Source organism: Ylistrum balloti, unplaced genomic scaffold (assembly GCF_031769215.1).
Source record: "Ylistrum balloti isolate Yb309-2 unplaced genomic scaffold, AGI_CSIRO_Ybal_v1 Utg369744, whole genome shotgun sequence".
Taxonomy (NCBI): Eukaryota; Metazoa; Mollusca; class Bivalvia; order Pectinida; family Pectinidae; genus Ylistrum; species Ylistrum balloti.
The window spans coordinates 604,870-616,425 of record NW_026781952.1 but is presented as its reverse complement, the minus strand read 5'-3'; the positions used below and the strand labels follow the sequence as shown (position 1 = coordinate 616,425).

The 11,556-nt window shown below is 35.2% G+C and overlaps 1 protein-coding gene across 1 annotated transcript in view; it reads left to right on the top strand.

The window, feature by feature from the left end:
* Window positions 1–1,960: 1,960 nt before the first annotated feature.
* LOC132543208 (hypoxia-inducible factor 1-alpha-like) overlaps window positions 1,961–11,556 on the top strand; it is a 49,861-nt gene continuing 40,265 nt past the window's right edge. The window contains exon 1 of the mRNA XM_060206682.1: window positions 1,961–2,082. Coding sequence (XP_060062665.1) covers window positions 2,060–2,082 — 23 coding nt within the window. The 5' untranslated portion in view covers window positions 1,961–2,059. The remainder of the gene's footprint in view (window positions 2,083–11,556) is intronic.

The window sequence follows — 11,556 nt, the reverse complement described above, 5'->3', positions numbered from 1 at the left end:
TCACTAAAGCTGTTTCGTTCTTCTAGGACTCGTCAGTGATGGTAAGGGCTTAAATTTTGAACGTAAAAGACGACTCAATCAGGAATGTCCGATGTGAGAAAAGAAATATCAAAATCTAGAGAGGGAGGTGCACTTGCCCTATGTTTCAACGTATTTTGTAAATTTTATGTATGTGATAATTTAAGAACAACGTCAAAAACATTGGTTTATGTGTGTAATTCTTTGATACTCACACGTGTTTTTAATGCTATTTCGTGGATAAATATAGCTGAGAAATCTCCTTATCATTATTCAACAGTTCATTGACATGTAAATTCGTAGAAATATCACTTCTTGAATCATTGAAAAAACACCATGGTAACTGATGATATTAAAGTATCATGGATAGGATGCGTCAGGTCTTCAAATACCCACAGAAACTCTTTGTCCACTTCAAATTCTCACTTATAATCAATATCAACTTGAATTTGGAAACCCGTTCGTTTACTTTCGCATGGATCAACATCATTCACGAAATCTCCACTGTAGACAATTGTACAATAACTTCTTGGAATTACCGATCATGTAAGGCTTGGGAACAGGGCAATCATCAGACATTAAGAGAGATCTGGGATCTAGAACACCCAAATTTCCTTGTAACATCTGCGGGGGAGAGACTTAACATGGAAATACAAAACGTGTACAAATCGCTGTCTTTGGTACTACACCAACTGTATACCGTTGTCAGAGTAGAAAATCCAGATTTTATAAATCATGCTTTTCATAAGACAGAACAGATTTTTCGATCAGTTTGTTTGAAATCTTTAACAGTGACGCTCACCGAAACCCGATTAGGAGATACCTCTGCAACAACACTTGGTCGATTTGTTTCGTCTTCCAGTCCTTCACCTGTCCCATCCCTTCATCCGGTCCATGAAAAAACCACAAGGAAAACAACGACATATAAAGTTAGGCCACTTCGGGTAAGTAATGTCATGTTCCCAAATGAGAACAAGGAAAACTCCAATAGAAACCACCGGGCAAACTAACGCCATCAAACAAGCCCGACTTCACAGATCATGATAACGGCCACTAAACTACCCCGTAATAGTCATCAACCTGCATCTCTTGAAACTCATAGTTAAACACCATAGGCTGGGTATGCATTAATGTTGCTATCCAGAAATGGAAAATTCACAAGAGGAAAATTGAAATAATCGCGCTTATCATACATCTTGGTCGAAAGCGGTCCTTGTTGAGTTAGGTTGGTGGAAAATTTCGAGGCAAGCGGATGTTGTGTCTAAAAACCAGAAATTCTGAAACCAGCTGTGTTTCAATTGTAACGTAGTACGAACACTTTATAAGAAGAAGAAAAAGACGACGAGGAGGACGAGGAAGAAGAGGAGGAGGAAGAAGAAAAGGAAGAGGAGGAGGAGTTCTTTATTTCGGTGCTACTTTGTATCAATTAAAATGCCCTCATAATGAAATAGGACGATTGTCTTTTTTCGATCTTTCTGAATTTATTATCACCCTTAGATATATTTCGTCTTCTCTAATAACAATCGCTCTTATAGTCATAAAATGGTCACTCTGAAACAACAAGTGCTTAGTGTTTGTCTTATTTAAAAGATAAGCTTTATTCTAGGGGTCGAGGGGTCAACAGTGTCGACTACAGCAGTTTAGCAGCATTACAATGAAAAGAAGGTTCAAGTCGTGATCACAGTAAGTCTGTAATATAAATAATGACAATTTATAAAAGCACTACAAACAACAAATGTCACCGGCATGCTTCATATCTAATGAATAGTATTTGGTGGTAAATGACGTGTATCCGTAAACACAAAATTCCAGGACTCCAAATTTCGCGCATTTTCATTTTGTCCTAACACTCCATCGGGGTTACCTCCCTTCATTATTTCGTCTCGAGGCGAGGGAGTGTTCATTAATCGGAAACAGTGTGAACTTTCTAAACCGGAATCGCACACGCATGAAACTGAGCTCAAATGTGAAAATAGGACTTTTGTTTGGTGAAAGAACTACAATATAACAGGATTATCTGATAGTTTATGTCAATTACGCAATGACTGCTTCAGGAAAACGGAGGTAAGCGATTTTGATTGACAAGGTTGGCATTTCATACACAATGCAGAAATTGGGCTTGTGTTGACATATATTGAGGTCACGGACCGTAAACAGCTGTATAAAAAAATATTATTTTTTCAACAACGAAACAAATTCTTATGCAGCTAGACGTTTTTGATTTTGATAAAATGATGCATCTCTTTATTATCAAAACTGTGTGTCGTATGACATAATGGCCAAATTATGAAATGCATTCCCTCTTTTAGGCTAAATTTCTTTCTCTTAAATTGACAGTCGGTGAACATGAGAGTTGGCCTTAAACTTTGAACTTAAATTTATATAAAATTCGGTTGGAGTTGTCAGTATTATTACTTTCTTAACAGGCAAATTATCTCATTCATTCCATTGTCAATACACCTTTATAGTTACATCATCTTTTTTTTTATCTGTTTTAATTCTCTTCTCCTCCTCTTTCTCAACATAATCTGTATCTACAGATATAGTACATAAAGGACATCCAGGTCATCAAATAGATCAAGATGTAACAGTGAAGGTGACAGACTCTCCACTGGGGCTGTTGAACTCATTATCCTAATAATGACTTCATAATGAATGCTAGTTTAGTAGTCATTGTTAACACCCAACTGAATTAGAACTAGAGAGATTATCTCTAGACCAGCTGGTAGAAAGGTGTCTTATATCATTTCATTAATAAACCATGTTTCCTCTGACTCCTATGCCAGACATTAAAAAAAAACGTTTTGATGGACTTCTAACCCAAGTCTCTTCTGACCCCCCACACAAGACGTTTGACATTTTGATGGACATCTAACCCAATTTAATCAAAATTTAATCAAAACACAATTTAAATCAAATGATAAAAAAGAATCAGTTCAAAATCTTCCAATATATGGAAATAAATCGCTGAGAATGATGGATCATTTTCAGCAATGTTTAGTCATAAAGTGTCAAAAATAAGGTGGGTTAATTGTTGGGTTACTTTTAGTTCTGCGGAGCTCATGATCAGGCCCCTTTGTATCCCCGAGAACTATCCCTGGCAATATCATTGTATAATATTTTTGAAGTACATTCAATGGTAAAAGGTATTACTAAATGCCTGCCATTACACCCCACAATTTCCCAACTCCAAAAAACAAAGAATAAGAGAAGAAAAAAATTCACAACAAAAAAATTGAACATTAAAGAATTCTTCGAAGAAAAATACACAGGTTTTCATCACCATTACCTCCATAGGGTTGCATATATAGGTTACAAGACATTGGTGTCTGTGGCATAAAAGCGATTTCATGTTAAACATCAAGCCTAGGGCTATGTTGTCAATTTAATATGATCATTATACCATATGTACAGAAAATGGTAGTCTTGGTAGGTTGGTGTTTACCTGGGACCCCTTTTTCAAGCTCTAGTGAATTTTGATTTAGTAAATTTATAATATTAGTACTCAGGCCTCGAATTTAAAATTTTTTGTCACTTGCTGAAAACAGCAAGTGCCTGAAAATTATACTTGCTAAAATTACTTTTTACTTGCTAATATAGCAAATCTCCATGTTCAAATAATGTATTTTTAATAATGTATTACCCTGCTTCATCCAATATATATCAACATTATAGAAGAACTGCTTTGTCCCTATATTTACACTATGAAAATCAAAACAATTTAATTCTGTGAAATGTTAGGAATAGACAGGCACTCCCAGTTTGCATCTAATGAATCCATTTGCTGAAAAAAGCAAGTCATTATTTTTTCTACTTGCAATTCTTGGATTTCTACTTACAAATAGCCAGTAAAAAGCCTTAAATTCAAGGCCTGGTACTGGGTTGGCAAATTATCATACTAGCTATGATATTTTTTTTACAAAAAACTGAAGATAAAATTGTGCAGAGTTTTTTTTTTCTATTCTGTATGGAATATACATATGCTGCCTGTTTGGAAAACACTACTATTTTCTTTAACTGTATATCAATATTTTTTTCTATTTAGGCTTTTTTTTCATTTTTTGTTGGCATTTGTGCCCGTTTCTCTTCCCGGAATCCAGCTGAAGAATTGTCTTGACACTTTTTTTCAAACTTGTGTTATAATGTTTAGAGTGGCATACTGGAATCAGCATGTCCGTCCATCTGTCTGTAGACAAAATTTGTCTGGTTATGTATTCACATAGTTTTGCAATGTATATATTTTTTATTTCAAGCTACATGTGAAGTTCCAGGACGAGATATGGAGTTGTTCCCCCAGAAGTGATTTTACTTTTTGATAATTTTCAGGGAGTTGTGACCAGATTTGTTGAGCAATGCATTTGTTTGTTTTCCTATGGAATTTCTTTACATTTAGTACTAAGTGCCTGTACCATGGGATTGTGTCCCCTTTTTATGGGAGTTAGGTCCCTTTACGTGAAATATAAACATTAGGTTTACCTTTTTTGTTTAAGGATTCAGTGCCATATGGTGTTGTGCCGCTAAAATTATTTCACAATTAAACCCACTTATTTTAGAGAGAGTTGTGCTCCTTATTTTTAAAAAATTGAACAAATGTTGTTTGAAGTGCCACAATCATATACGATATAACCCTTAAAGGGATATTATAAATGGATTTTATATGATACTTTTGAAGAAAACTGCAAAATCATCGACTTATGGAAATTGTAAATCTCAATTTACCGTTTAAACAAACATGCAATATTTAATTTGCGGAAATCATTAAACATGTCCAATCCCTGATTGCGCCACAACTTTGCAGTATCATAAGCGAACCATTGCATTGTCAGAATTGAATTTTTGTGTAAATTAAACTCCAGCAGAAATTTTAGTGAACAGCAAACACTTTTGTATTTACTCCATACTCTGCATAAAATCTATGATCCAGTGACCTTTCAGGCATAGATTTCCTGGTGAACTGTATTTAGATGGTTTGTCTGGGAATATTTGTCCAAACTGACCAAAGGAGAAATATTTTGATGCTAACAATAGTTTTAAAAGTCGTTAGAATATATTCTTAAAAGATACAGTACAGCCAGAAACTTTTTTTCTGACGATTTATGTCCCTTTATGACACAAATTCATCTAAAGTTTGCTTCTTTTTAAATGGATTTCTTTTCAATGTGTATAGAAACTGCACATTTTTTACACGCAATATCTGTCTCACACAGTTACATATGATACCTACTTCTAAGCTATGTCTCTATACATTAATGATTGAACAAAACTTTGTCAGGATAAGTCATGAAATAAACCATGATTTTTTGTATCATATTAGTTTTAATATATTTGTTTTTGGGAATTGACACTTCCTTTAAAATTGGAAAGCAAAACACCTAGCAAAAATTAGAATTGTAGCACGATGTTTTAGTATAAACGATATTTACATCGTTAGAAAAGAATCAGGTGAAACACTTAACTGAAATCAAGTGACTGTGTGTACATGTGTCGACTGTCAAGTATTTGTCTAGTATGCATGTGCAATGAATTTATTTTTTAGTTAAAAAAAGGAAAGATTTATGCATGTTTAATTACTGTATGACTCCCTTTAAATATGAGTTTATAAATCTGTGCTTATGTCAAGTTATTTGGCATAGTAATGATATTAACCAGATGAAAACATACTAGGTATCCAAAACATGTTAACAATACACTGACTATGATATCATTATTTGTGTTAAACTGATTTATCTTTGTGACTGTGAGGATTCTGTTCTTTATAAGTGACTTACACACACTGGTACAGTTTGCTGTACACTGGGTCATTCGTATTTGTCCTGCAAATTTAGAAATTGGCAAAGACCCAGATTCTTTTTATGCTATTAAATAAGTTTGTAGACTATAATGGGTACTTAATAAGTAGTTGGAAAAAAGTCAACCAAGATCATCTATTTATGAAATAATTTATCTTTCATGAAAAAAATTCAAAATAGCCACAGAAATGTTGTATGAATGAAAAAAATGTGACATCTCTGTCTACTGGCATCTAAACACACATCTACTAGCTCAGCTTAGTCTGTATGCCATTTTGCATCTTTTTGACTTTTCAAATATGTATCTTCTTAAAGACTTCAGAAAATTTTGGAAGTTCAGTATACTTATTACTCTTGCTGTTGCATGGGAGAGCTTCCAATTTTGTTGGAGTAAAAAGGATTATATTATTTAATGTAGTTAAGCATTGGAATGGTTACCAGAAAACCAATGTTTTATATCTAATGGTTGTCTATGTATTAGGCTTCAACATGTTTAAATGGTAACAAATATAATTTGGAGCATATAATCTAAAGTTACAAATCACTGTCTAAAAGGAGCATAAGAATATTTTGTTCTTTGTCATTTGGCTTCATTGGCTTTGCCAGTGTTGTTTGTCAGAAACAATGTGACTTTCTTTACAATTCTTTGTGTTCCTTTCACTGGCTTTGCCAGCGTTGTTTGTCAGAAACAATGTGACTTTGTTTACAATTCTTTGTGTTCCTTTCACTGGCTTTGCCAGTGTTGTTTGTCAGAAACAATGTGACTTTGTTTACTCTCTTTGTGTTCCTTTCATTGGCTTTGCCAGTGTTGTTTGTCAGAAACAATGTGACTTTGTTTACTCTCTTTGTGTTCCTTTCACTGGCTTTGCCAGTGCTGTTTGTCAGAAACAATGTGACTTTGTTTACAATTCTTTGTGTTCCTTTCACTGGCTTTGCCAGCGTTGTTTGTCAGAAACAATGTGACTTTGTTTACAATTCTTTGTGTTCCTTTCACTGGCTTTGCCAGTGTTGTTTGTCAGAAACAATGTGACTTTGTTTACTCTCTTTGTGTTCCTTTCATTGGCTTTGCCAGTGTTGTTTGTCAGAAACAATGTGACTTTGTTTACTCTCTTTGTGTTCCTTTCACTGGCTTTGCCAGTGCTGTTTGTCAGAAACAATGTGTTCCTTTCACTTTGTTTACAATTCTTTGTGTTCCTTTCACTGGCTTTGCCAGTGTTGTTTGTCAGAAACAATGTGACTTTGTTTACTCTCTTTGTGTTCCTTTCATTGGCTTTGCCACTGGCTTTGCCAGTGTTGTTTGTCAGAAACAATGTGACTTTGTTTACTCTCTTTGTGTTCCTTTCATTGGCTTTGCCAGTGTTGTTTGTCAGAAACAATGTGACTTTGTTTACTCTCTTTGTGTTCCTTTCATTGGCTTTGCCAGTGTTGTTTGTCAGAAACAATGTGACTTTGTTTACTCTCTTTGTGTTCCTTTCACTGGCTTTGCCTCTTTGTGTTCCTTTGCCAGTGCTGTTTGTCAGAAACAATGTGACTTTGTTTACAATTCTTTGTGTTCCTTTCACTGGCTTTGCCAGTGTTGTTTGTTAGAAACAATGTGACTTTGTTTACTCTCTTTGTGTTCCTTTCACTGGCTTTGCCAGTGTTGTTTGTCAGAAACAATGTGACTTTGTTTACTATCTTTGTGTTCCTTTCATTGGCTTTGCCAGTGTTGTTTGTCAGAAACAATGTGACTTTGTTTACTCTCTTTGTGTTCCTTTCACTGGCTTTGCCAGTGTTGTTTGTTAGAAACAATGTGACTTTGTTTACAATTCTTTGTGTTCCTTTCATTGGCTTTGCCAGTGTTGTTTGTCAGAAACAATGTGACTTTGTTTACAATTCTTTGTGTTCCTTTCACTGGCTTTGCCAGTGTTGTTTGTCAGAAACAATGTGACTTTGTTCCTTTCATTGGCTTTGCCAGTGCTGTTTGTCAGAAACAATGTGACTTTGTTTACTATCTTTGTGTTCCTTTCATTGGCTTTGCCAGCGTTGTTTGTCAGAAACAATGTGACTTTGTTTACAATTCTTTGTGTTCCTTTCACTGGCTTTGCCAGTGTTGATTTGTCTTTTCCATCATTCATTAAACTGTTTACTATTTTCTTTTTCCTTCACAATCTCTTATTTTAGTCATCCTTTTGATAACCTTTAAATCAGTGAATCTCCTCTCTCACCTATTTATTTGTGTTTGTAACCTACAACAACTGAACTTCACATACTAATTTTTGAAGTTCGAGTCGAAGTTATTCTTTCGAATGTTTTTCATTTCAAGAAGTACGGGTTACCTTTGGATTTGAAGTACTGAAAATTTGAAATGTAACTTGTATTCATGTAATTCTATTTGGAATATGCATGTTTTAGTTTAATTTAATTTAAACAACCTAATTGCTAATACAATAACTTTCTGATGTTTTATTATGAAACAGAATAATAGTTTATATACACTAGTGATCTTTGATGTTGTTTTTCACTTGAGTGGATATCTTACAGTGACTTTTTACCATTTTAATATAGTGTGATATTTAATAGTGTGATATTTTAATATAACGTGTATTTTTTTCATATACTTTCTATTTCCCTTCCAAACCAGTAAATGCTCTTGTTAATGGACATCATCTTATTATTGCTTTACGGCTTACTTATATCAAGGGTCATTTAAGGACATGCCAGGTTTTGTTGATGAAGGAAAGTTTGAGTCCCTGGAGATCTGCATTTCATGAAGGAAGTCATTATTAAGTACATGTGGTCATAACTACACAAAAAATGTAATAACACCATTCAGGATTGTCCATTGGTTCTTATCATTCTCACTGTCTTAAATGAATTCTGAGAAATGAACAAAGGAGAATAGTATTAGCCAATTCGTAATGGAAATTTCCAGTTTTGTAGTGTGTGACTGATATTGGTGGGAGATACTTAAACCTCCAATAGCTGTGTATACAAACTGCTATAAAGGCATGCTATTGTACACACATCACTGAGTTGTTTACCGACCTTGAAATTGTTTTTAAAGGTAGATATATTCTGTCATTACTCACAAGTCCAAATAAATGTGTGATATCTAATGAACATTCTACTGAATATAAGGCATATCACCTCAACCTCTCAAACACTGATTTCATGATACCAGTTTTAGAAGTTTTTAGTTTTGCAAGATTTTGTAAGAAAAAATCAAAACTTCTGATGAATTTCATAAAATCTCAAATGAAATGAAAACCAATTTTTTTAAGATACTTTTGATCAATTAACTCAGAAAAATCAAATTTTTTAAGGTTTTTAAAGTCAAAACCTTGATGACAATATCTAACAGAGGCAACTATATTGTACCATTTACAATTTAGGGCAAATCAATGTCCATGTTATGACACCCTAATTAACCTCTCACTGGTGTTATGACATACACATTCTGATTGGCTCTGTGGAATACTTTTGAAGTATGACAGGCTAATTCACTGTATAGCAGACTGTTACTGATATTGCTGTGTGGTAGAATTACCAGCAATTATGCTACTGAATTGTCATGCAATTAGCGCTAGGTTGACCCAAGGTTGTTTGGCTTCTGCGTTTGACCCATCCTATTAAGCCCACCCCTTGACTTTAAGTCTTGGGTCATGTATTAAGTCCATCCCATGACTTTGAGTGTTTGTTTGAGCTGTCCTGTTAGAAGTCCACTTCTTGAGTTTGAGTCTGTTTGTTTGAGCCATCCTGTTAGAAGTCCACTTCTTGAGTTTGAGTCTATTTGTTTGAGCTGTCCAGTTAGAAGACCACTTCTTGAGTTTGAGTCTATTTGTTTGAGATGTCCTGTTAGATTGAGTCTTTTTGTTTGAGCCATCCTGTTAGAAGTCCACATCTTGAGTTTGAGTCTGTCCAATTCTTGAGATTGAGTCTGTTTGTTTGAGCCATCCTGTTAGAAGTCCACTTCTTGAGTTTGAGTCTGTTTGTTTGAGCTGTCCAGTTAGAAGTCCAATTATTGAGTTTGAATCTATTTGTTTGAGCTGTCCTGTTAGAAGTCCACTTCTTGAGATTGAGTCTGTTTGTTTGAGCTGTCCTGTTAGAAGTCCACTTCTTGAGATTGAGTCTATTTGTTTGAGCTGTCCTGATATAAGTCCAATTCTTGAGATTGAGTCTGTTTGTTTGAGCTGTCCTGTTAGAAGTCCACTTCTTGAGATTGAGTCTGTTTGTTTGAGCTGTCCTGTTAGAAGTCCACTTCTTGAGTTTGAGTCTGTTTGTTTGAGCCATCCTGTTAGAAGTCCACTTCTTGAGTTTGAGTCTATTTGTTTGAGCTGTCCTGATATAAGTCCAATTCTTGAGATTGAGTCTGTTTGTTTGAGCTGTCCCGTTAGAAGTCCACTTCTTGAGATTGAGTCTGTTTGTTTGAGCTGTCCTGTTAGAAGTCCACTTCTTGAGTTTGAGTCTGTTTGTTTGAGCCATCCTGTTAGAAGTCCACTTCTTGAGATTGAGTCTGTTTGTTTGAGCTGTCCTGTTAGAAGTCCTCTTCTTGAGTTTGAGTCTGTTTGTTTGAGCTGTCCTGTTAAGAATTCTCCTGTCCTGTTACTTCTTGAGTTTGAGTCTTGAGTCTGTTTGTTTGAGTCTATTTGTTTGAGATGTCCTGTTAGATTGAGTCTTTTTGTTTGAGCCATCCTGTTAGAAGTCCACATCTTGAGTTAGTCTGTCCAATTCTTGAGATTGAGTCTGTTTGTTTGACTTCTTCTTGAGTTTGAGTCTGTTTGTTTGAGCTGTCCAGTTAGAAGTCCAATTATTGAGTTTGAATCTATTTGTTTGAGCTGTCCTGTTAGAAGTCCACTTCTTGAGATTGAGTCTGTTTGTTTGAGCTGTCCTGTTAGAAGTCCACTTCTTGAGATTGAGTCTATTTGTTTGAGCTGTCCTGATATAAGTCCAATTCTTGAGATTGAGTCTGTTTGTTTGAGCTGTCCTGTTAGAAGTCCACTTCTTGAGATTGAGTCTGTTTGTTTGAGCTGTCCTGTTAGAAGTCCACTTCTTGAGTTTGAGTCTGTTTGTTTGAGCCATCCTGTTAGAAGTCCACTTCTTGAGTTTGAGTCTATTTGTTTGAGCTGTCCTGATATAAGTCCAATTCTTGAGATTGAGTCTGTTTGTTTGAGCTGTCCCGTTAGAAGTCCACTTCTTGAGATTGAGTCTGTTTGTTTGAGCTGTCCTGTTAGAAGTCCACTTCTTGAGATTGAGTCTGTTTGTTTGAGCTGTCCTGTTAGAAGTCCTCTTCTTGAGTTTGAGTCTGTTTGTTTGAGCTGTCCTGTTAGAACTCCACTTCTTAAGTTTGAGTCTGTTTGTTTAAAATGTCCTGTTAAAAGTCCACTTCTTGAGTTTGAGTCTGTTTGTTTGAGCTGTCCTGATATAAGTCCAATTCTTGAGTTGAGTCTATTTGTTTGAGCTGTCCTGTTAGAAGTCCAATTATTGAGTTTGAGTCTGTTTGTTTGAGCTGTCCTGTTAGAAGTCCACTTCTTGAGTTTGAGTCAGTTTGTTTTAGTTGTGGAGTTATCGAAGTATGACACTAGACAGATCTGTTGAGTTATTGATATCAGACACTAGACAGATCTGTTGAGTTACTGGTGTCAGACACTAGACAGATCTGTTGAGTTATTGGTATCAGACACCAGACAGATCTGTTGAGTTACTGGTATCAGACACTAGACAGACATGTTGAGTAATTGATATCAGACACTAGACAGATCTGTTGAGT